General features: G+C 39.9%; 1 protein-coding gene across 2 annotated transcripts; it reads left to right on the top strand.

The window, feature by feature from the left end:
* The first annotated feature begins 219 nt into the window (after positions 1 to 219).
* LOC6038143 lies at positions 220 to 26,341 on the top strand. Of its 2 annotated transcripts, XM_038262200.1 has the most exons (7): positions 220 to 1,482; positions 15,956 to 16,065; positions 16,132 to 16,264; positions 16,327 to 16,552; positions 16,625 to 16,849; positions 22,362 to 24,507; positions 24,592 to 26,341. In XM_038262200.1, exons 1-7 carry the CDS (start codon positions 1,001 to 1,003, stop codon positions 24,741 to 24,743), a joined length of 3,474 nt encoding a protein of 1,157 aa, XP_038118128.1. In that variant the 5' UTR covers positions 220 to 1,000; the 3' UTR covers positions 24,744 to 26,341. The 2 variants fall into 2 exon arrangements, with proteins under 2 accessions (XP_038118128.1, XP_038118127.1); XM_038262199.1 differs by having other exon boundaries at positions 22,362 to 26,341.

Below are 26,341 nucleotides of genomic sequence, written 5' to 3'. Positions count from 1 at the left end.
GAATCGGCAAGTGGCAATTCTACCTATCTCTATTCTATGACTCAATGCATTTGGTTTTTCCCTTACCTCATAATTTCGTCGCCTTGCTTCTTCAATTATGGGTACATTTCACTCCAAACAAGAGTAATCAATTAACCCAAACTTGTAGCAAGTTGCCACAAACGTGCACGAACCCAGATGATTTTTGTGAACTGCCAAGTTTTTCAGCACTTTTGCTTCTTTCATTCATTCGTTTGATCGCTCTGCCATCGGTCGGTCGCGAGTTTCTTTTCCTCGTCGTCGTCGTCGTCCTTCGTGCGTGCGCGCGTACGGGTGTGTGCACACCTGTGAGTGCGTGTGCGTTTGGCACAATCTCTTATTCCTGATTTTAATTTTGGATTCCTTTTTTTTGCGTTCTGGATTATTTTGCTGCTGCACTGGTAGTGAGGGGGGAATTTGTGAATGATTAAAAGATTCCCGTTTGAAAAGTGCTGCAAATTTTCACACATTCACGCAAAAGAAAAATATTGCGTGACGTTTCTCGTGGCGATCCAAGCAGCCGCAGCAGTGTGTGTGTGCACGCGCGAGTGTTGTCAAAAATTTTGATAGTGAATCGTGTGGCGTGAGGGGGACGGAAGAGGGGGGCCTTATTTTGCTTACCCGTGAAGAAGTTGCTCTCGGAAATCTGTGCTTTCTGGCCCAAGTGAGTTGGCCTTGGCGGATCATTACACCGTTTGTCGGGTGGATAACCGTAATGAGCGCGGACCCGTGAATGGGTTCCGATGGATTAGTGTTTAAAGTGCATGCATGGTAGTCGAAAAACAACTCCCCAAAAAAAAGGTGATCCGAGAGAAGAAAAAGTGGACCACTCTCCCAAAGGGGGTCTGAGGAGGACAAAGCAAAGAAGAGGTTTCTTTCTGGGTGAAACAAAATGTAGACGAAAAATTTCGAGTTGCACAAAAAGAAGTTGATCGAATCGAGAGTCGAAAAGTGAGTGCCTGCAAGGTGAAAGTGCCCCGAAATGTCCACACCGAACCCGTTCCAGCCGTGGAAGCAGCAAAACCGGCCTCCCGGAATACCCCCCAACCTGTCCACGAATAACAGCTATGGAAAATTACCCGCAGTCGCCCATCAAAATCAAATGCAATCGATTCAACAGCAGCAGCAGCATCTGCTGCTAAGCCACCCAGCGCCGGTGATCCAGTCGGCCCCATCGCCGTCCTCGTCGGCCATTTCGTCGAGCACGGGAGGATCGGCCATGGGGACGGCCGGGATGAGTGAATTTCTGTCTCAGCTGGGGGCCAACAAGCTGATGCTGAGCAAACTCAGTGCCAGCTACGGGTTGGCGGTGGCACCATCCGCCGGCGATCAGCACCAGCAGAACCATCACCCGCAGCAGCAGCTGATGCAACAACAGCAGCAGCATCTCTCCCCGCCGGACGATTGTGCCAGCGACAAGGAGCGCGAGCAGCGAATTCAGCAGATTTTTGAAAGTGCGATTGGGTAAGTGGTTTAAGGAATATGAGTTCTGATATTTTAGGGATAAATTTTGAGCAATACTCTGCAATTCTCTGAGATTTCAGCCATTCGATTTTTTTTTTGTATTTTTTAATCCGGCTGAAACTTTGTTGGTGCCTTCGGTATGCCCAAAGAAGCAATTTTGCATCATTAGTTCGTTCATATAATTTTCCATACAAATTTGGCAGCTGTCCATACATACATCATATGTGAAAATTCAAAAATCTGTATCTTTTGAAGGAATTTTTTGATCGATTTGGTGTCTTCGGCAAAGTTGTAGGTATGGATAAGGACTACACTGAAAAAAATAATACACGGTAAAAAAATTGTGATTCTTAATTTAACTTTTTGTCATTAAACTTGATTTGCAAAAAAAATACTATTTTTATTTTTTTTTCTGATATGTTTTAGGGGTCAAAGATTTTTTGCACAACCTGGAAATTTCTGAAAAGTAGGCATTTGATGTCTTCTTAAACATATCCAAAATTGAAAAAATATGAAAAATAGGGGAACAGTATCTAATTCCAGCGTGCCTCTAATGTTGGCAGGTCAGAACTTTGACATTCAATTAAAGCTAATTAAAAGCGTTTTCAATTGAAATCGAGTGATAAATAGCTCAATGAGAAGTTAGCAAGCAAGTTTCTACCAAAAGTTTTGCAAAATTAGTTGTTAAAATAATGAAAATCAGCAAATTGGATGGAGTTAGGAGTGAGCGCTTAACCTGCCAAATATACGAGAATTTCCCCAAGTGTTTTTTTTGCAGATCAACTTTTTAGTGACAAAAAGTTAAATTAAAAATCACCAAATTCTTTTTTTACCGTGTATAATTTTTTTCAGTGTGGTCCTTATCCATACCAACAACTTTGCCGTAGACACTAAATCAATCAAAAATTCTTTGAAAAGGTGCATTTTTAACACTAATATATTGTATAAATGTAAAAATCTAATTTATTTTTTGTTATTTTTTCTTGAAAACCTTCTTTTTTTTATAACTTATTGAGTGTGGGATTTGTTCTTTATACAGTAGTTGTTCGGTAACTGGGCTGAGAACGTAGCCCAGTCACCGAATGTTGCTCGTTAACTGGGCTGAACAAAAAATAACGAGGGGACCACCGATGCAGAACATTTTCCAGATGAAATATAAAAATAAAAGTTACTTAAATGTATTTACAATGCTTACTTTTCATATTTCTTTAATTGTAACTTGAAATTAAACAAAAGTTTGAAAAAAGTTTTTTTTATTTATTGAATACGATTTTTGCATCCATTAACCCCTCGGTCATTTTGGTTTGTTTTGGTTTTTGACGTTTGTCTGCTTTTTAAGTGGGCTACGGCCCAGTTATCGAGCGTCCAGTTAAAAAGCAGCCCAGTTAAACAACGCCCAGTTACCGAACAACTACTGTATTGCCAGATTTTTTTGTATCTCGAATCCGTTGCATCGTATCAAAAAGTGGTCAAAGACAAACTTGTAGGAAATTGCACGGAAAAAAACTGTAAAAAAACACGCCTCTTAGAAAAAAATCCAAAAATCATTTATTCACAAATCAAAGCTTAGAACTTCCCCTTTCCGAAACCGACCTGGAAACCCGGATTTGGTCACTGTGGCCACCGGGAATCGGCTACACCCGAAAAAAGGCCTTTTTGAGATCTCATCTTTGACGACCTGTACTGCCCCTGATCGCATAAATGTCCCAGATGCATTTTCATCGATTTCGAGTTATTGATGCAGTTTGGTTCAAAATTGTGTGCTCTTTCAAAAGAGCTTATAACATCCAGTACTTTGTTCCAGGAATCAGGAGAAAATCCAGTTTTTTCGCGAAAATTTAACACGTAGGCTACGTAGTGTTGCAAATGAGTGATAAAAAAGCTATCAATAGATTATCTCTGCACCAAAAATATCCGAGAGTATAGCGGCCGTCACGATAGCTTGTGAGATCTCTTCTTGTGTCTCATGATTCCCAGCGATGTCATTCTCTCTCTATCACTCTTCCCCTTTTCCTCGACTATGCGCTCTCACCGCTGAGTCTCTCAATCTCTCCGAAAACTGCAATGAGAGAACGCGAGATGGCGATTAGAAGCCGACCACGCATGACGTCCCGTTAAACTGCGTTTGCGAAATTGGTTTTGTGGCGGCTTTTGTGGTTAAACGCTGTTGCGGTAGGATGATCGTGGAAGCGGGAATGAGAGAGAAAAGGAAAATGTCAATCGCGAGTGTGTAAACACGAAAACGTGTTCGGCCATGTTCGGCGCTTAGAGTTTCAATGAAGAGAGAAGAGCAGTTATATTTGAGGCATGAATATTCAGGCGGGATAATTGTAGTTGCTGAGAGCTGATATTTTGATATTTTAACAACCCTGCACGTAGCCTTATGTATGGGACAAACTTTAAATGTGTTTTTCTCAGCTTGCTGTTTTTTTGCATATGGGACATTTATGCGAACATGGGCAGTGTATCTCCGGCAAATTTTAACCAATCAGGATGCTCCAGGTTGCATTCGACAGGTAGATACCTGTACTTTGACCACAAATATTAATATCAGGACCAGGTGGCCTACCGGTTCCGGAAATCCGGAATATCCGAATATAAGTTCATATTTTGCTGTTTTCTACAAATATGTGATACCAATACTCTCATGATACGTTGAAATTGATCCATAAAACTTACTAAAAACACAATACACGATTGCTAGAACCACTCTGGAGTGTTAGTGGCCACTTTCGGGTAACCTGGAACCGGTTTCCGGGTACCCGATGAACGGCCAATTTGTTTTTTTGTTTTGAAACCCATCATGTTGCATATCAAACTTCATGAAATTGAAAGATATGTCCATCTTTGATGATGCCGTTAATCGCCGAGCCATCCTGGCCAATCTGGAACCGGTTACCGGTGGCCCCTTGGGGACACTTCCGGAATATGAGAGAAACCTTATCATCCGACATATCAAACTTCATGAAATTGAAATATATGTCAATCTACGGTCATGCCGTTGTTCGCTGATCCTTTCTGGCAATTCTGGAACTGGTTCCCGGTGGCCCCTTGAGGGACATTCCAGGAATATGAGAGAAACCCTATCACCCGACGCATCAAACTTCATGAAATTGAAAGATATGTCAACCGACTGTCAGCGAGCAACGGCATGACCGTAGATTGAAATATATTTCAATTTCATGAAGTTTGATATGTCGGATGATAGGGTTTCTCTCATATTCCGGAAGTGTCCCCAAAGGGCCACAGGGAACCAGTTCCAGAATGGATCAGCGAACAACGGCATGACCGTAGATTGACATATCTTTCAATTTCATGAAGTTTGATATGTCGGATGATAGGGTTTCTCTCATATTCCGGAAGTGTCTCCAAGGGGCCATCGGTAATTGGTTCCAGATTGACCAGGATGGGTCAGCGAACATTGGCATGACCGTAGATTGACATATCTTTCAATTTCATAACGTTTGATAAGTCGGAAGAAGGGGTTCTCTCATATTCTGGAAGTGCCCCAAGGGGCCACCGGTAACCGGTTCCAGATTAGCCAGGATGGCTCGGCGATTAACGGCATTATCAAAGATGGACATATCTTTCAATTTCATGAAGTTTGATATGCAACATGATGGGTTTTCATCGGGTACCGGGAACCGGTTCCAGGTTACCCTGAAGTGGCCACTAACACTCCACAGTGGTTTTGGCAATCGTGTATTGTGTTTTTAGTAAGTTTTATGGATCAATTTCAACTATCATGAGAGTATTGGTATCACATATTCGTGAAAAACAGTAAAATATGAACTTTTCGGATATTCCGGAATTCCGGAACCGGTAGGCCACCTGGCCCTGATATTAATATTTGTGGTCAAAGTACAACCTGGAGCATCCTGATTGGTGAAAATTTGCCGGAGATACAAGTCGTCAAAGATGGGGTCTCAAAAAGGCCTTTTTTCGGTTGTGGCCGATTGCCGGTGGCCACAGTGACCAAATCCGGGTTTTCAGGTCGGTTTCGGAAAGGGGACGTTCTAGGCTTTGATTTGTGACCAAAAGAACCGGAATCGGTCAAAAACTGGATTTTTACGATTTTTTAAAGTTTGGGGTCGAAAAGGACCCCAATACCTTTAAAGTAACTTTTGTTATGGACGCTGCCCTAGGGGTGGTCCAAAGTTTATTTGTTTTGTGAAATGTGTATTTATACTATAAATTGTATATAGCAACCGTTATGGCAAATTTAATTTTCAAAAAGGCCGAAAAGGACCCCAATACCGTAGGAAGGTTAAGTGGTCAAAATTTTCAAAAACCGATTCGCGATAAAAAGCTCAAAAATTCCGACAGATGGCGCAAAGCATCGAAGAATGACGATTCAAATTTTCGCTGTTCGGTTACATAGGAATGCAAACTTAAAATTGAATTTACAGCCCTTAGAACAACTTTTGAGAAAAATCGAAGTAGTCTACAATCGGAGAAAGACGTCAAATTTTTTCGCTGCTGCTTTTTCTATGAATATTCGTTCCAAAAAATTAAAAGTGGTTCCGGAACTAATCAGTGCAGTGGTCAATGGTGTTGTTCGTGATGGAATTGCTCAAGTAGTGGTTCCAGTCAACCGGACGAAGCAGTTCACGCCGCAAACGGCCAAGCTGTACCGATCGGCGTTCATGCTGCGACAAAAGATGCTGATTGCCATCCAGAACTTTGAAAACGCATGATCGAGCTGATCGGACCCAACTGGCAAGTCTTCTACAAGAAGTGCTAAAGTATCGTCAGGACTTCCTGGACCAGTTTATCAAAAATTGCATGCTGACCGATCCGGACCTGCTCAAGAACATCATCAACCTGTGCAACAGTTGGTGCTCCTTCCGGTTATCCCCACGGTCAGCTTTCCCCAGCAGCAGCAGGAGAAGCAAAACGTCGTTGGAAGCGATTCAAATCCTAAAACTGAGAATCTTTACATTGGAAGCCGGAAGTGAAGTTCGTGTTTCAAAATTTCTTGAAAAATAAAATGGACCAGGATCCGATTCCAAATTTGGTGAGCCCGTTCTTTTTTTTCAACCCAAACACTTTATCACTTATTCTATCATACTCTCATAACAATCAAGACAAATACGCCAACCTTATTATATACGCGGTAGGGTGTTCCCTTGGTCGTTCGCTGTGAGTTGTGGATTGCCTGCTTCTCTAATGAAGGTTCGACTGGGGGGGCATGCTTATTAATTTCTCGTCGCTCCATACCCTCAGTGACGTGATGGGAGCAAGGGCGTCTATGCGAAGTGTCCCTACACCCGCTACAAATTTCCGGCGCTTGGGGAGGGAAACTGGAAACTATTTTGATTTATGCGCCGGTATTTGTAGCATTAAAATTCGTGCAAAAAAACTTATGCACGTGGGTGTACAGATTATGGAGTAAAAGATGATCGAATTGTTCACCTAGCGCTCACATGTGTTCCAGGACCAAGTTGCCTGCGGGTATGGGGATCATACATACATACATACTTAGAACAACTTTTGAGAAAAAATTCAAGTAGTACGAGTGTAAACTTTTTGCACTCTATAAATTAACGAATTAAAACAAAAAATGGAAAAAAAATAATTTTGAAAAAAATATATTGTTTAAAATGATAGAGCATCAAAAGTTAACAAAGTATCAGCTCGAATTTTTGCTCAAAAGTTGTTTTGAACGCTGGAATTTAACAAAACAGAATTCGCATACATAACCTCAAAGGGCGGAAATTTCAATCGACATTCTTCGCTCTGTTCTATTACTCAACACTAGGTGTCGCATGTCGTTTGGCTCTTGAACGGCAATAGTGGGAATCGATTCTCCAGACAATTTTACTTAAAGTATCAACATAGGCCATTGACCTAAGTCTAATCTATGTTTAGGTTAAGGGGGCGGGGGCGACATCTATATCTCACTATCGGCATCTCGACCGCAGCCATCACCTGCTGTCAATTACGACACCTGGACAAAAGGGAACTGTCATTTACGGCACCAAAACAAAGCCAGAACAAAAGAACAGCTGTTTATTACGGAACCACAACAAATCAACTGCGCACTGAAAAAGGACAAACACTTCTGGCATAAAATGGAAAGAAACTGAATATTTTTTTCATGTAAAATTATGCCGCAAATCCTGTTTAAAAGGTAGTGAATGTTTTTGAGGTGATTTTTTCTCAATTTATGTGCAAAATAAACTACTAAAGTTGGGATAGGGTAGAGTAGTCATCAATGAGACACGGGGAACAATGATAAAATGGCTCTCACAAGTCGTAGTTTCAACCAATCGGGCTAATATTTGGGGGAAAGGTGTATCTACTGGATACACGTCTGCTATAATAGTGGCTTTGGTTAAGGACGCTCCCTTGAAAAGTTATTCATAAATGTTTGATTCTGGGGTGTAAAAGTAAATTATGGACAAAAAATACGTTTTCGCTCGTAGGCTGCCATTTACACCAAAACTAATATTTCTTCAAATTTCTTTCGACGTTCCATAGGGATTGAGTTGGGCTACAATATCCTTTCATTAGGTTTGACCAAAATTTAGTATATACCCAGAATCAGTGGCTGTCTCATTGTTCCCCACTCATTTCTGCCCATGGGTAACAATGAGACACTTTGATTTTTCTTCATTAAACTTTTCAAAATCCATGTAAATCTTTCAAAACATGAATTGGAAGTGATTTTTGGCATATTTACAGAGTTTTAACTTCATTTAACCAAACATACAAAGTTATTTGGTAAAAATATATGAATTTTACAAAATTTAAATACTTTTTAGTATAACTTTTGTTAATTAAAGTTTCATGTTGGCAAAATTGCTTAAAAATGTTCAAGGCAAGTCACCTGCAAAGGAACAATACAAAAACATGATGTTTTACTAGAAAAAAAAAATGATTTTCGTAGAGTGTCTCATTGTTCCCCAGCTGTCTCATTGTTCCTGCCAAGTGCGTCTACAATGAGACAGTTGAATAACTCTGGCTGTAGATGTCGGATCGATCTCAAATTTTGTTCAATGTTAGAACACACTAAAAGAAAGAAAATGAAACAAAAAGCTCATTAAAACATGCTGATGAAAAAAATAGAAAAATCGTTGAAAATTGAAAACCAAAAGTGTCTCATTGATGACTACCCTACCCTACTTAAGAACACATCTGTCCGATAACTTCATTTAAAGATGTACTTTTATCACATGAAACATTTCGAAAATAAAAAAAAATACGGATTATGGGAAATTAAGTTTTTGTAAAAAAGTCATTAATTTTATTTAAAATCGGCTTTTTTTTCTCGTAAGCCATTTTTTTGTGAATAGTCCTCATCAATACCTACAACTTTGCCGAAGACATCAAACTGATCCGAAAATTCCTACAAAACTTACAGATTTTCGATCATTACGTATCATTTTTGTTCGAGACTTGTATGGGAAGGCCCCCACAAAGTTTGAGCCAAATCAAATAATAATAAAAAAAAAAATGGTTGAAATATGCCGATTTCGGAGATAATTACTCATTTCACTTGTCACCCTTATGTGCAGTCTCTCTACTGAATTTTTGTATAGCCTGGAGTTATTTTATCTTCAAATGTAAGTTCTAAGTTCCTCACGAAAATATTATTTTTATTAATTTAGTTTTAAAGTCATTGTAAGCCACAGAGAAGGGAGACTTTCGAATTTATATTCCAGTAAATGTTTTATGAAACTTCTTTGATGAAAAAGGTTTTATCGCTGCAACATCTGAATGCTAAAACCATAGTTGTTCTATCTTGCAAAGAAAAAGTTCATATTATCGCCTAAAAACAACCATCAACAACAAAACCAACAAGCAGCAATCATCCAACCTCCAACAATCAAAATCGAACGATAACACCCGTTCCATCCGACACGAGATAAGCTCTCGCGGACCAACTCAAAGAGACGTGAAAGGAGAACCGAAAAACTAGAAGCATACTCAACAAATACATCTACGTATACCCATACACAATTAACAAAACAGCTGGAGTGAAGGACACCACCGGCCGAAAATCTTGCCCACAAACAGGTATACGTGTGGTGTACAACACCTTATACGAGGAGTCCGGGCCCGAATTTGCACTCGGCGTTGAGCTTCAAAACGTTCGTGAGTTCAACGATCGCTCCGAAGGGTTTTACGGCACATACACTGTAATCAGGCCACTAAATTTGGGGATACACTCTGGCGTAGAGATGTGTGAGGCAAGTTTGGAGATGATGCTCTATAACGTCATGATTCGAAATCCGGACACTTAGTAGCATATCATTTTTGTTATAGCTGGCAAAAAATCATGTAATAAGTTGGAAATGTAGAAATATCATCAGGATGTAGTATAAACAGTCAGTTTCAAGAAAATGCATGCAAAATATGCCTTTTCTAACAATTTTTCATCACAATTTGAAAATTAAAATGACTTGTTGTGCTTCGAATCCCGGACACTGATAAAAACTGATTCGAAATCCGGACACTTTTGCTTCGAATTCCGGACACTCCTTTTTGCTAATGAATAGCACAAATTTGGACTGAAATGTAAGTGAATGGCATTCTTTAGGTCTCAAATAAGCTGTTAACATCAAAACAATCGATAGTTTATATAAAAATATGCTAGAATTCAAGGAAATCGAAACCATTAATTTCTGCTTTGCCTTCCCGGTGCTTCGAACGCCTATGAAATATTTCAAGTGAAATGTTTCGCATATTTGGTAAACTTATAATTTTATTGTATTTAATTGTTTTGGCATTAACTACAGCGTTCAAACAAACTTTAAATGAAAGTTGATGCTGGAATTCATCAAATAACACAGTTTTGACATTCATAATCCGAACTTATATCCAAATAATTGATAAAACAAGATGAAGTGTCCGGGTTTCGAAGCGTCCGGGAATTCGAATCATGACGTTAGAAGCCTATCCTGCGAAATTTGAATTTCATGTTGAGATTCTTGTGTTAAACTTCGACGCTGGGAGAACGATTGAATGGACTCAATGCTCTGTGGAATATCTCCTGAACGTAAACAGCAAACAACGCCACGAGACAGCTACCATCTTCGATCAGGAGTAGACCAAGTGAAGTTGTGATAAGGGTGAGCTCATAATTGTTTTGATGTTTGCACTGAACTCAGTTTTGGTCTCAATTAAAGCCAATAATAATGGTTACTTCAAAAATAAAAATAGTCTTAAACATAACTAGGGCTGACATTTAAAAAGGGCCAAACATTGAAAATTACGCCCATTTAAAATGTTAGTCTTGATTTAATTTTTTTAAACATTTTTTTCGGAAAGTTCGGAAAATTTCACGAATGTTTAATGTTTCAACATTGAAAATCGGACCATTAGTTGCTGAGATATCGACATTAGTAAATGGTTGCCTGTTTGGGTGAAACTTAGAAAACTTCAATTTTCGTGTTTCTTAGACAATTTTATAGAAAAAAATTTCTGAACTTTTCAAAAAAAAAATTAGAAATGGTCACTCTTGGTCACTATTTTGAAAAATCGAAAAACTGCAAATATTTCGCTAAAATCAAACTTTCGGTGGCTATATCTTGAAGTCTTTTATCAAAAAATTTGTAAAGTACTTTTCGATTGGAAATTCAATTTTACATTAAAAAATTACGTCAGATTTTTTTTTTGCATGAAATTTAAATTTTGTCCAAAAATCACAATTTAAAAAAAAAATCATAACTCGGCGGCAGATTTTTTGACCATGTTTCTCTATGGCTCAAAAGTTGCGGGTTTTTGTCCCCTAAAACATATCAAAAAATCTCGAAAATCAAAAAATACGTATTTTGGGAAATTGAGTTATTGTGAAAAAATGTTGATTAAAAAATCGGCATTTTTTTCCGTGTTCCTTTTTTTTCTCAATAGTCCTCAACAATACCTACAACTTTGCCAAATACACCAAATTGATCAGAAAATTCACTCAAAAGTTACAGCTGTTTGAATATTTACGTATCATTTTTGTATGGACAGCTGCCAAAATTGTATGGAGACTTTTATGGGTGAACCAATGACACAAAATAGCTTCTTTGGTCATAGGGAAGGCCCCCACAAAGTTTGAGCCAAATCAAAAAATACAAATAAAATCCATTTCCGGTTTTGGTAGAGAATTGCTCAAGTGTGAACCGAGTGAAAAATTCAATGGAAAAAGGTATATTAACGAAGGCATTTTTTAAGCAAACATGTTTGCTGATTGCACCATTTTCACGGTTAAGTTTCAAACAGAAGCTTTTAGCAAAATTTTGAAAAAAAAATGCGATTTTGATGTACTAATTGCGTGTAATTAAAATATTTTTCTTCTTCAAGGCGCTTATTTTGCATGTCAATTGCTGTTATTAATCAATGCAAAAGGTTTGGGACACTAACATAGTAATGTAAGAGATAAAACTGCGTTTTCATAAGGAATTTGGAAAACTCGTCACTTTTATTTAATTAAAATGATTGTATCTTGACACTGAAGTGACAAAAACTAATAATTTAAAAAGCAACATTGTTCAAAAAGAAGTTCTGTTCCTATTTTAAAAAACCTATCGAAATCCGAGCGAGCCTTTTTCGGGGCACACTAGCATGTACCCTTACGGTCAAACTGGACGTCGGCCTTTAAAAAAACTTCTATGCGACTTAAAGGGCTAGAAAATCACAAAATTTCATATCACAGAAAATTTATCGAATCCACTACAAAGATGATTTTCAATCACTCCTGAAAGTTTCATAAAAATATTACATAACTAAACTGAGTTGGAGACGATTTAAGCTCAACATTTTTCCATGCGCAAAGCGGACTGTCAAACTTTCTGAGCGATTTTTTCGAAACACCTAGTTGATTTACGGGTGCCACGATATCTCGAGATGGGACGGACCAAATTGGCTGAAATTCGGTTTTCGAGATATTTCAATTTGAAGTGAAAAATTAGTGGTGCTTTGTTGCAACCATGGGCTTTGGAGGGTTAACCCTTTCAGGCCTTAATTAAAAAAAAAAAATAGTTGATGGTAAAATGATCCTTATGACCAAACGAAAATTATAGGCTAGTTTTGGAAATTTTGATTTTTAGGTCCTTTATGACCCATCAGGCCTGAATGGAATCAATCAATTTTTAAACTCCACAGATTGTTTGTTTGTTTGTCTGCAACAAACAGATCGCTTTTACGTTACCGCATTTTCTTTAAAACTGCTTTTGAAGTCTCGAGTTGTGGAATCAATATGGTGGACCTTTGGCATTGACATCTTTTACTTTTTTATCAAAAAGAAAGAATGCACACAATTTCGGCATTTAAAAAAAAAAAAATCAAAATTTCAGTTATTTGCTTTTTGGGTGTTTTTTAATAACCCTGCTGGCAGTTTCAAAAACGCCCAAAAAGAAAAAACTAGAAATTTGGTTTACTGGACCTTTTTTTTAAAAAAAAACTCCTGAATTGCTCTTTACTTTTGAGTCGAATAAAAAGCTGAAAACTTAACATTCCAACGCCCAAGGCTCCAAAAAAGTTGGAACGGCAACTTCAACTCAATGGTTCTCGGACACAACTCAACCAATCAAGATAATTCTTCTTTCCAGTGATTTGTTAGAATGTCTAGATGATTCTAGAATTTTGCAGAACTTAATTTGATCAAATCTGTAATTTTTGCGATCAAAAACATCGTTCCAACTTTTTTTTTCCGTGTAAAAAAAAATTCGCCAAAAATTCCGCGGAGGCAGTCTTTTTAAAAAAGGTGGAACGATGTTTTCGGTCGTAGAAATTACAGATTTGTTCAAATCAAGTTCTGCAAAATTTTAGGATCATCTAGACATTCTTACAAATCACTGGAAACAAGAATCGTCCCGATTGGTTGAGTAATGCCCGAGAACCAGCGAGTTCAAGTTACCGTTCCACCTTTTTTGGGAGGCTTGGGCGTCCGTGTAAGTTGGACATGCGTTGGGCGTTCCAGTGTTAAGATAAGATAATTTATTTCGATCAAATTTGACCTTAACGGTACATATCAACCAGAGGTATTTGCACCAAAATTTTGTAACAGATATTTCCAAAACTATGGCAACTATCCATAATTTTTTTATTCATTTAAAGTACTGTTTACGAAATAATTCACAGCAAAAATTTACAATTTTTACAACAAATTTTGTGTAGAAATGAGTCCGTAACCTTGACAATTTTGAAAATAAAATACAACTTCCTTGGTGGCTGTGTTTTAGAGTGCCCAGGAAAAATGACCCCCTGCTCCACAAGCGAAAAACGGTTTTTTTTAGTTACTATAAGCATCGGTGCCAATTTTGAGCGAAATTGGTTGAGATTTACCCATCAGCCTGAAGTTGATGAAAAAATGATTTTCATAAAAAATGACATTTTTACATCACTTATAACTTTTGAGGATCGAGTTTTACAGCGTTGGTATGTTGTACAAAGTTGTAGAGCATTAAATTTCCAATGACAGTGTCACTTTTGGGGATATTTACAGGTCGTAAAGACCAAACCGTAAGAATATTGGGGTTTTTATACATTTTCCGATTTTTCCCATGCAAACTTCACCTTTGAGTATCAATGGGTAAATGTTAACCAATTTTGCCATATTTGGCCTAGAATCCTAGAATAAGTCAAGAAACAATATTCAGCTCGTGGAGCGAGTTTTTTAAAAAGTGCCGTATTCTGGGCACCCTACTGTGCACTGTTAACCCTCTACTGCCCAATTTTTTTTCGAGAATTTTTATTTGTCCCGTGTTTAGGAGGTAATTTTGAGCAACTTTTGTTCTAAGAAAAACTTTACTTCTCTTGTTTTATGTTTTTCTTGTTTCATTTTCAGAGTTTTTTTTTTTTTATTTTCATTTATCTTGTTTAGTTTATATTTGTTTTTGGTAGTATTTGGTAGTAGTTTATGTTTGTTTTTGGTAATATTTGGCCTATTCTACCACCTCCTATTATTACATTTTGCCAATCTATTTTTTCATGTTTTTAAGTCACTTTTTCTATTTTTAGTCTGTTTTTCACATTTTCTGTTATAAAATGGGACCATTATCATTTAAATTGTAAAAAATGCGTAGAGTCATAGCCTGGGACACAACAAAAAATACTGCATACTTCTTTTTACTTAAAATATGGCTCATTCCATGTCAACTGAGTACACTTTTGGACTCGACCTCCACCGATTTGGACCAAACTTGGAGGGAACGTTCATCTATCGATAGTTAACAGAAATCCCAAGTTTGGTGCTGATTGGATCATGCCTCTATTTTTGGCACCGCCCTCTTTTTTGACGATTCTCTTAAAAACTTTTTTTTCTTTTAATCACAGCTTTGCAACTATTTGAGCAAAAGACTTTCTAGAGGTTTAATGTTTTAGAAAATTGTCCAAGGAACTCGATAAAAATAATATTTTAACCCTTAAGTGCCCCGTGTATTATATTTCAAAGTTTCAAGTATTAAAATTTAGTTTTGACCAATTTTTTATATTTTTTTTTAATTTTATTTTATCACCATCGTGTTCCCCGGAAAATTTTACATAAAAATCAATGTGTACCTCAAACTAAAATGAACTGTTGGCGAGATACAGCGATTTTACTAAAAAAGTTTGATTTTGCGCAGCACTCTGCCCTATGAATTCAAATCACAAGTTGTTTTTTTTAGAAAATCGACAAAAAAATAGGGCGGTGCCAAAAATAGAGGGATGGTCCAATCAGCACCAAACTTGGAATTTCTGTTAACTATCGATAGATGAATGTTCCCTCCAACTTTTGTCCAAATCGGTGAAGATCGAGTCCAAAAGTGCACCCAGTTGACCTGGAATGACCCATATTGAAAATTTTAGTAATAACACAGCCAAAGTTGACCCCTGAGAAAATAACATTTTTAAAAACATTGGCAAAGTCACATAACGCAAGTAAAACTTTCAACTCTTAAATTTTCAAAAATATAAAATATTAAGAGTTCTTCTTTCCAGTATTTCTGAAAGGTGGATTAAAAAATGGATTTTGGCGATTTTTTAAATTGAAGCCCTTCTAGGGATCGATTTGGTGTCATCACACAGCAAAAAATTTGATGGTAAAATCGCATGCAAAAGCATTTGTCAAAAAAGACACTTAATATTACACTCAGCTGGTAAAATTTCTTCGTAAACACAAAAAAAGTTGCACCCAAAGTGTTCAAACCCTGCACCATCGCTAAGGGCTGTCGCGTTAGTCCGCTCGGCCATCGAACCGATGAAAAGTGATAAGGATAAACGCATATATGAGTTTGACATTTCTATCAAGTAGGTTTCCCATACAGATGGCCCAGTGACGGGTTACATGTTTCAGGGTGTAATAAATATTTTTTTTTCCATAAACTTTTTTTTATAAGTGTTTTTTTTTGTGCTGATTGTAGGTTATAATTAGAACTGCTATGAAAATTACGGGTTTAAATTTTTTTTTGTCAGTAGAGTTAAGATTCCACACAATTAATTTCTTTTGAAATTTGTTCATGAAGTTTATTGATTTATTTTTTACATCTTTTTTCAACAGAGACAACTCTAAAAAGCAAATTGTGGACATTTTGGAGAAGATTTCGTCGCTCAGGCCACCCGAGCGATTACTGTTGTACCTGCGAATGCCTGGCGGCTATCCTGAAACTGGTACGAACATGCCGAAAATCGCTTCCGGTGAAAGTTATACCTAATTTGTTTTCCTTTTTTGACCAGATCCCCTGCGACAGTCCCAGAACCCGCTCGGTACCCGTTCCGAGATTAACCACACCATCAACTGGGTCCGGTCGCACCTGGAGCACGACCCGAACGTGTCCATTCCGAAGCAGGAGGTGTACGAAGATTACATGTAGGTTTTTGATTTTCAGACTGAGTTTCGCGTTGTTTGAAGTTTTGCTTTTTTTTTTGCAGTGCCTTCTGCGAACGGATCGACATCAAGCCGCTGTCGACGGCAGACTTCGGCAAGGTGATGAAGCAGGTCTTTCCGGGCATTCGACCCCGGCGGCTGGGTACGCGTGGCCACTCGCGCTACTGCTACGCCGCAATGCGCAAAGCCACCAAACTGGCAGCTCCCAAGTTGCCCGATCTCAGCACGCCCAGCGCCGCGGGCAGCAGCACTGGCCACAGTGGCGGCGAGGTAAGTGTGATGGGACTGTTTGGGGACTTGGTCAGAAACTGAGTCTGTTTTTCTCTCTCTCGATTTCCACAGAAGAACCCGGACGACCCGGAGGAGCACGTGCCAACGGACGAGGAAGCGTGGAAGGTGATCAAGGTGTGGGCGGAGGCGATGCTGCCGAGTTCGTTCGGCACGATCAACGAGCTGGCCGGGTTCATCAACAAGAACAATCTCAACTCGCCGACCAGCATCGCCAGCCGGCAGCTGCTGCAGAAGAAGCTGATGCAGCGCGAGCTCAAGGAGCGGAAGAAGCTAACCGTAAGTGTGCGCTTGTTTTCTCTCCCAGGTTGGCCCAATTTTGTGCCGCAGTCAGCAGCAGCAACGGGGTGTCGGACGACCTAGCGCGAACGCAAGCACACGTCGTCTCGCGTTACGCTTAGTCGCAACAAACAAATAAGAAAATGAACACAATGAAGCAGGGCAGAAGAGGCACGGTCGTGGATTTTTATTTTGCGATTAGATCGGACAGAGTGTGCACTCTCTCTCCCTTTTTGTTGTCTGATAAGAGGTGCACCACAGTGGAACACAAACAAAATGCAACAAATTTCACTTTCCGTTCTAGCGCGCTTGGATAATGAATTGCATTGGTCCGCGACACCCTCCTAGGATAAGGGTAGCTTTTTCGATGTCAATATTTAACAATACTTTGCATAAAAATTGCTACTTAACTCCACCCGGCAATTAGTGGAATGTGTTAAAAAATATCCAAACGGAGACGCGAGGCACCACTCAAATTGATGAAAACAAATTTGAGTTGATGCTTTGGGCAATCAATTAAGACCTTCGCTCAAAAATTCCCTTTTCCTAGAAACGCTGTATGTTTCATAAAAGGTGAAATCTGAGTCTTGGGGCTGTTTCTAGGAAGGAGTGAAACGAGTTAAAAAAATAGCTCTTTTAATTTTTTTTTGCGACAAAAATATGCTATAGCAACAGGCTCAACAAGTGCATCAGCGGTCATGTAATTTAACTAAAAGACTCATTGTTTGAAGAGTCTTAAAAAATTGCTAACCCTTTAATGCCCAAATTTACCCTCCCAGTAACATTTACACACCGGATCATCTGTAGTTGCGTTAAGAAAACTGTAATTACAAAAGCCAGTACAGTTTTATACAAAAAATGGCCAAATTTTTTTCCGAGAATTATTAGTTTTCCCATGGGTAATTTTCTCCGCCAACTCACACAGCAGTTGCCCCGACCCCTCTTCGATTTGCGTGAAATTTTGGCCTAAGGGGTAACTTTTGTCCCTGATCACGAATCCGAGGTCGGTTTTTTGATATCTCGTGACGGGCGACCTCTACCCTTTTTGAACATGCGAAAAAAGAGGTGTTTTTCAATAATTTGCAGCCTGAAACGGTGCTGAGATTGAAATTTGGTGTCAAAGAAACTTTTATGTAAAATTAGACACCCGATTTGATGGCGTACTCAGAATTCCGAAAAAAACGTATTTTTCATCGAAAAAAAACACTAAAAAAGTTTTAAAAATTCTCCCATTTTCCGTTACTCGGCTGTAAAAATTTTTGGAACATATCATTTTATGGGAAATTTAATGTACTTTTCGAATCTACATTAACCCAGAAGGGTCTATTTTTCATTTAGAACAAAATTTTTCATTTTAAAATTTCGTGTTTTTTCTAACTTTGCATGGTTATTTTTTAGAGTGTAATAATGTTCCACAAAGTTGTAGAACAGACAATTACAAAAATTTTGATATATAGACATAAGGGGTTTGCTTATAAACATCACGAGTTATCGTGATTTTACGAAAAAAAGTTTTGAAAAAGTTGGTCGTCATCGATCATGGCCGTTCATGGTCACCCGCGACAGACACGGACGACGAAACAAAGAGAAACGCAAAAAGTAACTTTTTCAAAACTTTTTACAATCTTCTGGACTTTATTCGAAATCGTTATTTTAGCATAACTTTTGAAGTACTTTACTAAACTTCATAATATTAACTAGGGTCTTGTGGGACCCCAAGGCGGATCAAATGATACCAAAACGGTTGAAATCGGTTTAGCCAATCCGGAGATAATCGTGTGCATATTTTTCGGTGCACGGACTCACATCCAGACACACGCACAGACATTTGTTCAGATTTTGATTCTGAGTCGATAAGTATACGTGAAGGTGGGTCTACGAGGTCTAATAAAGAAGTTCATTTTTCGAGTGATTGTATAGCCTTTCCTCATTGAGGTGAGGAAGGCAAAAACAAAATGTTTTTTTTAAATTATGTTCGGAGCTTTAAATTCAATATTACGTCCTTTTAAAATTTTAGTCTTGATTTTACAAATTTCATATTTTTTTCCGAAGATACACGTGATTCATCTTTCGACATTGAAAATCGGATCTTTCATTTCTTTTGCATTGAAGTTTCAAAAATGATTTAAAAACAAACTTTATTTGTTTTGTTTCGTTCTATATTTTTAATCTCTGGAACGAACGAAGCGATGAACTCCAATGCATGTAAAAAGTCACAAACAGGAATAAGGGAGCAAAAAATGGGATGCGAAAGTCAAGAAAATGAAGGAATTCGACGCTAACGGGAGAGAATTGAGCGAAAAGAGACCGGAAATGGACATTTTTGTCTCAATTCTCTCTTGTTTTGCACAAACGATGAACGTTTTGACCGAACGATGATCATTTTGCTTCGTGCGTGTTTGAAAAGATCTCAGTAAAATCGAGAATATTTTTCTCAGAATCAGCGATGGAATAATCATCATCAAAAGAAAATCTTTGGATGTTCATCAAGAGAAAAAATCCTAAGGGAGCATGGCTCTCCTCTATCGCGCACGAAAGATCGGTAAAAAGAATCTAAAAAAATCATCATCTTGATCAGAGCTGATAATGTCAGGGGTCCTGACGCGAAAATCGGCGACGCATACACGATTTTTTCAGATCCATTCACTGAACCGCAAAACCGTGACATAAACAAACCCGACTCAGTCGTGAGTGCCCTAGCTCACTGAGCAGCTGCAATGCGAGGCAGTAGTCGACCAACGCTCATTCGACGTTGCACGCACACACATAAAGAAACAAGTTTTTACACAAAAGTTGGTATTTATGCGTGGAAATGTAATTTTGAATATAAGTTATGGTTGTTTTAAGTGTTTTGCACAGTCTAGAACCATTCAATTGTTTAAAAATGGTCAAAATAGTGTTTAGAGAGGATTTTACGAGTCAGTCATACGACACGAATTGAGTGAGTGTAGCTCATTTTTTCACGTCTCTCATTCTCCAGCAGCCGACCGGCACGAGTCAGGCGGCAGTGGTTGAACGGACAAAGTAGGCTTACAGTCACATGCTAGCAGTGAACTGACATTTTGGTTTGCTTCATGTGTACGCTGGGTTGGAAACATTTTGCAGGCCTGATCTTGATTATTCGGCGGAACATCTTTTTCACTACTACACATGCAAATGTTACGTTACACGTTGAAAAATGACCTGTCACATTTTGTAGATGGGCAATGTGTGTAATCAAAATGAAATTAATATTTTTGAGTGGTGCTTACAAGGAAATTCACAAAAAATCATCAGCAGATTGGATTTCTTGAAGAATTCCGGGAGCGATTTTCTTTTGCGTGATTTGTCTCCTCTCTCTTTTGTGGGTGAAGAAAGTTTGCAAGCGAAATTGATTTTTTCGCGATTATTCCATCCCTGATCAGAATCGAAGTTAAATTAGCTATATAAAAAATGTTTTTTTTTTACGAATTTAAATAAAAAACCTTACTTAATCATCCACCTTAAAGTGGTTGGTGCCTTCCTCACACTAATATAATTTTGATAGGGTTGTTTGATTCGGATTGAATACGTGAGGGCGGGTCTTGGATGTTTTTCATTTCATTTTATTTCATTTATTGGATTGATTTGGCAAAAACATCAGTGCAGTAATTAAGGGAGCGTTCTTTTATTACGTAACACAGTTGTAGGAGGGGGGTTGAAGCCCGTGTTACGCTCCATACATTTTTTTTTAATTTTGCATGGAAATTTTGTTTTAAACAGTAAGGTGAGGAAGGCAAAAAAAGCCGTAATATTGAATGTTTGGCCCTGTTGAAATGTTAGTCTTGATTTTAAAAATTTTAAAAATATTTTTTTTCGAAAAGATCGAAAAAATTTACGAATGTTTCCTATTTTAACATTGTATATCGACATTAGAAAATGGTGGGTTGTTTGGGTATGACTTGGAAAACAGCAATTTTCATGTTTTTAAATCTTTTCATGACAATATCTCAGCAACTAAGGGTCGTATCAAAAAAGTTCAAAAAAGCAAAATATAGAGAATTTTCTCTGCTTTCAAACATTTTTTTTCAAAAGTGGGCAAACATGTGCACTTTAAAAAAAAGGAAAACTGCGACTATTTTCAAAAAAGTTACCTAAAAATAGCCTTAACCTGAAAACGGCGCACTTTATCAAAATTTCACTAGAGTACTTTTTGATTGCAAATTCGATTTTTCATCGAAAAATGAAGTTGAAAAATGTTGGCGAACGATATTTCAATTTTTTGAAAAAATCTGTATTGATTCAAAAATTTATAACTCGGTCAAAGATTTTTTGCACATTCTGGAAATTTCTGGAAAGTTGGCATTTGATGTCCCCTAAAATAAAAATCGTTTTTTTGCAAATCATGTTTTAGTGACAAAAAGTAAAATTAAAAATAGACAATTTTTTTTACTGTGTATCATTTTTTTTAGTGCAGTCCTTATTCATACGTACAACTTTGCCCAAGACACAAAATCGATCAAAAAATTCTTTCAAAATATACAGATTCTTGAATTTTTTTTACATCATTTCTGTATGGACAGCTGCCAAATTTGTATGGAAAATTATCTGCACTAGCGTGCACAGGGTGGGGCAACATGGGGCAACTGCCCCACCATCATCAGAAATTTGTTCTACATTTGGTCAGGGGTGTCCACAAATTACGTATTTTTTCAAAACGTCCATATTATTGCCCTACCTTCCTCAAAGAGCTGGGCACGCTAGTGATTATCTGGACAAACTAATGATGCAAAATTGCTTCTTTGGGCATACCAAAAGCACCATACAAGATACAGCCGGTTTCAAAAATGCAAAAAAAAAACAAATGACCGAAATCTTAGAGAATTGCTCAGCCGGTTCTGCTTCACTTGCATGGTCTGGGATGTCAAATCAAGAACATCATTTTTCGAGTGATTTTATAGCCTTTCTTCGTTGAGATGAGTTAGGCAAATAAGAAATTTTTGAGTGTAACAAATTTTTTTTCGTACATAGTCCTAAACTGTCCTAAACAATACCTACAACTTTGTCATAGGCACCAAAGCTATCGGAAAATTCTTTCGCAAGAAACAGATTTTCCAATGTTTACAAGGTGTCAAGATTTCATGGCCACTTGTATGGGCCTAACATTGCAATGATGGTTTTAGAGAAGCGCCCTAGAAAATTTTAGTCCAGCAAAATAAAAATGCAAATGAAATCTATTTCTGGCTTTCGTGGAAAATAACTCTAAATTTAAAATAAAATTGAAGCATCATTTTGGAATTTTTAAGGCACAATTATACCGTACTAAAATTGGCAATATATCTAAGGATAAAAAGAATGATTCAAGGTTACGTTTTTTTGATCTCTGACTCTTTTTGCCTTCCTCGCTGTAACAAGGCTATATAATCCTACTCTTAAAATGAGGTTTTTACAGAAAGCTCGTAGACTCACCTTCATGTATACAAATATCAAAATTAAATATCATGTACTCAAATATCAAGCCATTACTCAACTTTTCTTTCACGTTCCGTTTCAGGCGGCCGCCATGAAAAAGCGACGAAAGAAGCGCCGGAAAACCCTCTCCACCAGCGTCGATTCCGAGCAGCAGCAGCAGGACCCTTCCGAAGCGACCCCCGGCGCACACTGCAACTCGTCGCTCACCTCAGCCTCCACCACCGAGGCCGCCGAAAATCTGCTCCAGCAAATGATCAAACACGAACCGGAGGTTGATTTCACCGACGAGGACAACAACAACACAACCGTCGCCGGGGCGGCAGGAGTGGGTGCCACAAGTGTCATTACACTCAAGCAGCAGCAGCAAAGTACAAATGTCGTCTGTGATACCGGTGGTGGTGTCGTCGTGGGTCATCAGACTCCGGCCGGTGGCCGGGAGATGCGAAGCCCGGCCGAGGAGTACACGATATTCTGCAAGAAGGTGCGCCAGGCGCAGCAGCTGAAGGCGGCGGCTCAGTTGCAGCAGCAAATGCCACAGCCGGCGGCGCCTCCGCCGCCGCAGCAGCATCAGCAGGTTGTGCCGAGTCCGTTGCGGATTCCGAGTGCCGCGGCGAAGCGGGCCGCCTCGATAGCGCACATGACGCGCCAGAAGCGGTTGAGGTTGTTGCAGCAGCAGCAGCAGCGCTCGCTGGAAGCGCAGAACAACAGTGCGCCGCGGTACGACGAGTTGGGGAATTTGATTTTGATCGAGAGTCAGGACTTGGTGACGAGTAGCAGCAAGGAGGACTTTATCATACCGAGGGAGCGGGTTATTAGCATTTGTAACATGGACAAGAACGCGCTGGATGATTACTTGAACTGTGACGAGGAGAACTCGCAGGATCAGGACCAGGAGCTGCTGCAGTACTTTCCGGAGGAGAATCAGGGTGCGGGACAGCAGCAGCAGCAGCATCAACAGCAACAGGGTAGTGTTGAATCGGGGAGTGCCGGGTACGGTGGGATGTTTGAGGATAGTGAGCAGAACTTGAAGTTGTCGCAGCTTCGAAGCATGTTGGAGCTGAACATGGCGCAGAGCAGTGTTGCGATGGACAAACCGCAGCATCAGCAGCTTCAGATTGGAGGTCAGTTGGACGGGTTTGACGGCGCAGGGGTGAGTCAACAGCAGATGAGTTTGCAGCCGGGTTCGGCCGCGGCTTCGTTGGCGATGCTGTCCCAGCGTCACCATGGTGGGGCTTCTGAAGGGAAGAAAGCAAACGTTGAAGGGTTCAATAGTTTGGGAAACTGCAGTGGGCAAGCAGGTCCATCGCAGAGTCCCAATGGGCGACGCAAAAATTGTAGCTTTGTGCCCATTTCTGCGGGTCCTCAATCTCCGCGAGTTCAACCGGCAAGCAAACCGCAAAACAACAACAGCACGCCGAACGCTAGTCCATTCGTGAGTCCACGGAACACTCCGATTCATCGAAAAAGCAAGACCATCAACAATGGTCTCACTTTGAGCATTTTGCAACACAACCAGTCCGGCTTTCATCAGCCGCAGCGAGCTCCATTCATGAAGAACGAGCTGTCCGCTTCGGCACCGCCAAGCCCATCGCTCGTACAGAGTTATAGATTCTCCATGAACTCGGGCATGCACGGCAACCAGAACGCTCCTCTGCCCTCGTTCCAGCCGATTTGTGGCCCATCCTCTCAAATGCAAAACATGTCCGGTGGCGGCTCGCTCGAGTCGCGATCCAGCAGTGTGCCGTTGATCCCCAACTATGACGGGTACAGCCATTCCAACTTTACCTCCATCTCGCAAACCCCGGTTCCGTCCGAGTGTGACGACTTCTCCGACCCGAACAACATCCTGGACATGCTGAACGAACCGCCGTCCTCGTCGTCGTCCAACGTCGTCCGCCCGGCCATCAAACTCGAAGACCAGGAGCCATCCATCGCGGACATTCTCGACCAACACGAGGAAATGTTCAACAAGTCGTCCATCCCGTACAGCAGCCTGTCCCGGTCCGTCCCGTCGACGCCACTTCCACACCACATGCCATCGAACCAGCACTGCGGCGGACCGACACTCAACTCCAACGGGTTCTCCTCCAAGTCCCTGTTCGAGCTGCCCAAGTCGGTGCCCTCCACTCCCATCGGCAACGGGCGCACCACCGAGTCCCTGTTCCAGTACAGCCCGGAAACGTCGCGCGATTACCTCATCAACGGTAACTCGGTCGAGCGCGCCACAGGTAAGTTAACCTCCTTCTATCAAAACCAGTCGGTCGGCAACAATGGCACCGTTGGAATCACCAACAATCCCGTCAACCAACCAGGAACGACGAACGGCATCGTGGGTACCCCCCAAGCCACCACGATTCCCAGTGGACCCTCGTCCGCGTCCGGTCCGGAAATGTCCATGCTGAGCGATGGAATCGATAGCTTCACCGACGCCCTGATTGGTTCCGACCCGCTGCGGTTCCTGTAGACGGCTGCGCTGCGCGTGTTACAGTTTCACACTCACGCTCGATTCACGTCGTCCCGACAAAAAGGGCCGGCGCGCATGGTTTACAATGTAGTTACAATGTGTGTACACAGCGCGCGAGTTTATTAGTAATTTATTCTCCACGTGCCGTTTACTAGACGATAGCTCTTAGACTGACTCTCTCGTTCGTTCTCTTTCACTCGTCGTTGCAATCGTTGCACACTTATAGTCTTGGACAGTGTGCCCGTGGTAAACACGGGGTTAGAACTGTAACTTTGGATCTGACCAATTCCAAACCTTTTCCTTTTTTTTCGTGGACAAATAGATATTGTGACTCTAGAATAAAATGTTCTCTGGCGGCCTGCACTGCCGATGCGCGCTCTGACATTGACCTTGAAAGTGCTTGCAACACTTGGCTCCTCAGCTTCCCGCCAGCGTGCAAGCGTGGGGACAACACAAATCCCCGGTACGGGACAACACGAGTTGCAGTGTAGGAGAGGGTGGGGTGCGCATCAGTCGGTGATTGTTTAATCACCGTAATGTTGGAGAAAAAATGGTTTAGTACTAAAATGATTGTGATCAAATTGCAGCGCTTTCAAACCGTTTGGTGTAACTTTTGACCAACAAGTCCACATAATGTTTATCAAAAACGAAAATGTTTGTTTTTCGGATTTCATTTAACTTCGATTTTCTGTAAAGCGCGTTTGGTAAATTCGTCCGATGAGGCGTAGAATTGTAGATAAAAATTTTCTGTCTTCGACAAAACTGCTTAATTTGGCCAACAAATTTCTAAAATTAAAAAAAGAAATCCAAAATTATTAAACATCGTTCAACCAAATTCTCTGTAACACCCTAGCCAGGAACAAACCTGATTTTCAACCAAGCCAGTGTTGCAAATGAATGATAGAAAAACCTATCATTTGATGATTTCTTCACCAAAATATCCCAAAGTATAGCGACTGTCACTGTAGCTTGTGAGTTCTCCACTTATCTCGTGGTGGTGAGCAAGATCATTCTCTTTCTATCACTCCTTCTCCTTTCCTCGTACACGCGCACTTGCCGAAGATTCTTTTGTTTTCTCAGAAAACGGGCAATTAAAGATCGCGAGAGGAGGATTGGGAATCGACCACGCATTACGTCACGTTAAACTGCGTTGGGAAATTGTGGAGGCGAGAATCTCGCGACTGAATGTTGGGGAGTAAAAGTTGGGAGATGAGATTTCGGACATGATGATTGTAGTTGCTGAGAACTGCAAGTTTTGAGTTGTCATTAGGGTGAGCGAGTGAGGTTTAGGGGTCTTTGATGGGCATTGAAGTTTGCAAGAGAAAATAGGATAAAAATTCAGTTGGAAAAGTATCGTTTCAGAACTTTTCGGGCAGGTGGTGCTGTCAACGTCAAAACAACTTCCAATGTGGTATTTTTGAATGTTTTACCAAAGGTCGAAAGACATAGAGTCGAACGGACAAAATGTCGCATAACATTTTGTCGCAACACAAAATGTCAAATGGTCTAAAAGGTCGAAAATGCGTTTTTTGATTAAGCATAATTTCGGCTAGTTTAAAAATAACAATTGCAAAAATAAAATGAAAATCAAACACAAA

This window comes from Culex quinquefasciatus, chromosome 3 (assembly GCF_015732765.1).
Source record: "Culex quinquefasciatus strain JHB chromosome 3, VPISU_Cqui_1.0_pri_paternal, whole genome shotgun sequence".
Lineage (NCBI taxonomy): Eukaryota > Metazoa > Arthropoda > Insecta > Diptera > Culicidae > Culex > Culex quinquefasciatus.
This window is presented reverse-complemented; position numbering and strand designations above follow the sequence as displayed.

Bases quoted from the DNA above. Each gene is read 5' to 3' on its own strand.
- LOC6038143 (XM_038262199.1), top strand. From the start codon at position 1,001: ATGTCCACACCGAACCCGTTCCAGCCGTGGAAGCAGCAAAACCGGCCT. The intron at 16,066-16,131 runs GTACGAACATGC...TTTTTTGACCAG, and splicing joins TGGCGGCTATCCTGAAACTG to ATCCCCTGCGACAGTCCCAG. The intron at 16,265-16,326 runs GTAGGTTTTTGA...TTTTTTTTGCAG, and splicing joins GAGGTGTACGAAGATTACAT to TGCCTTCTGCGAACGGATCG.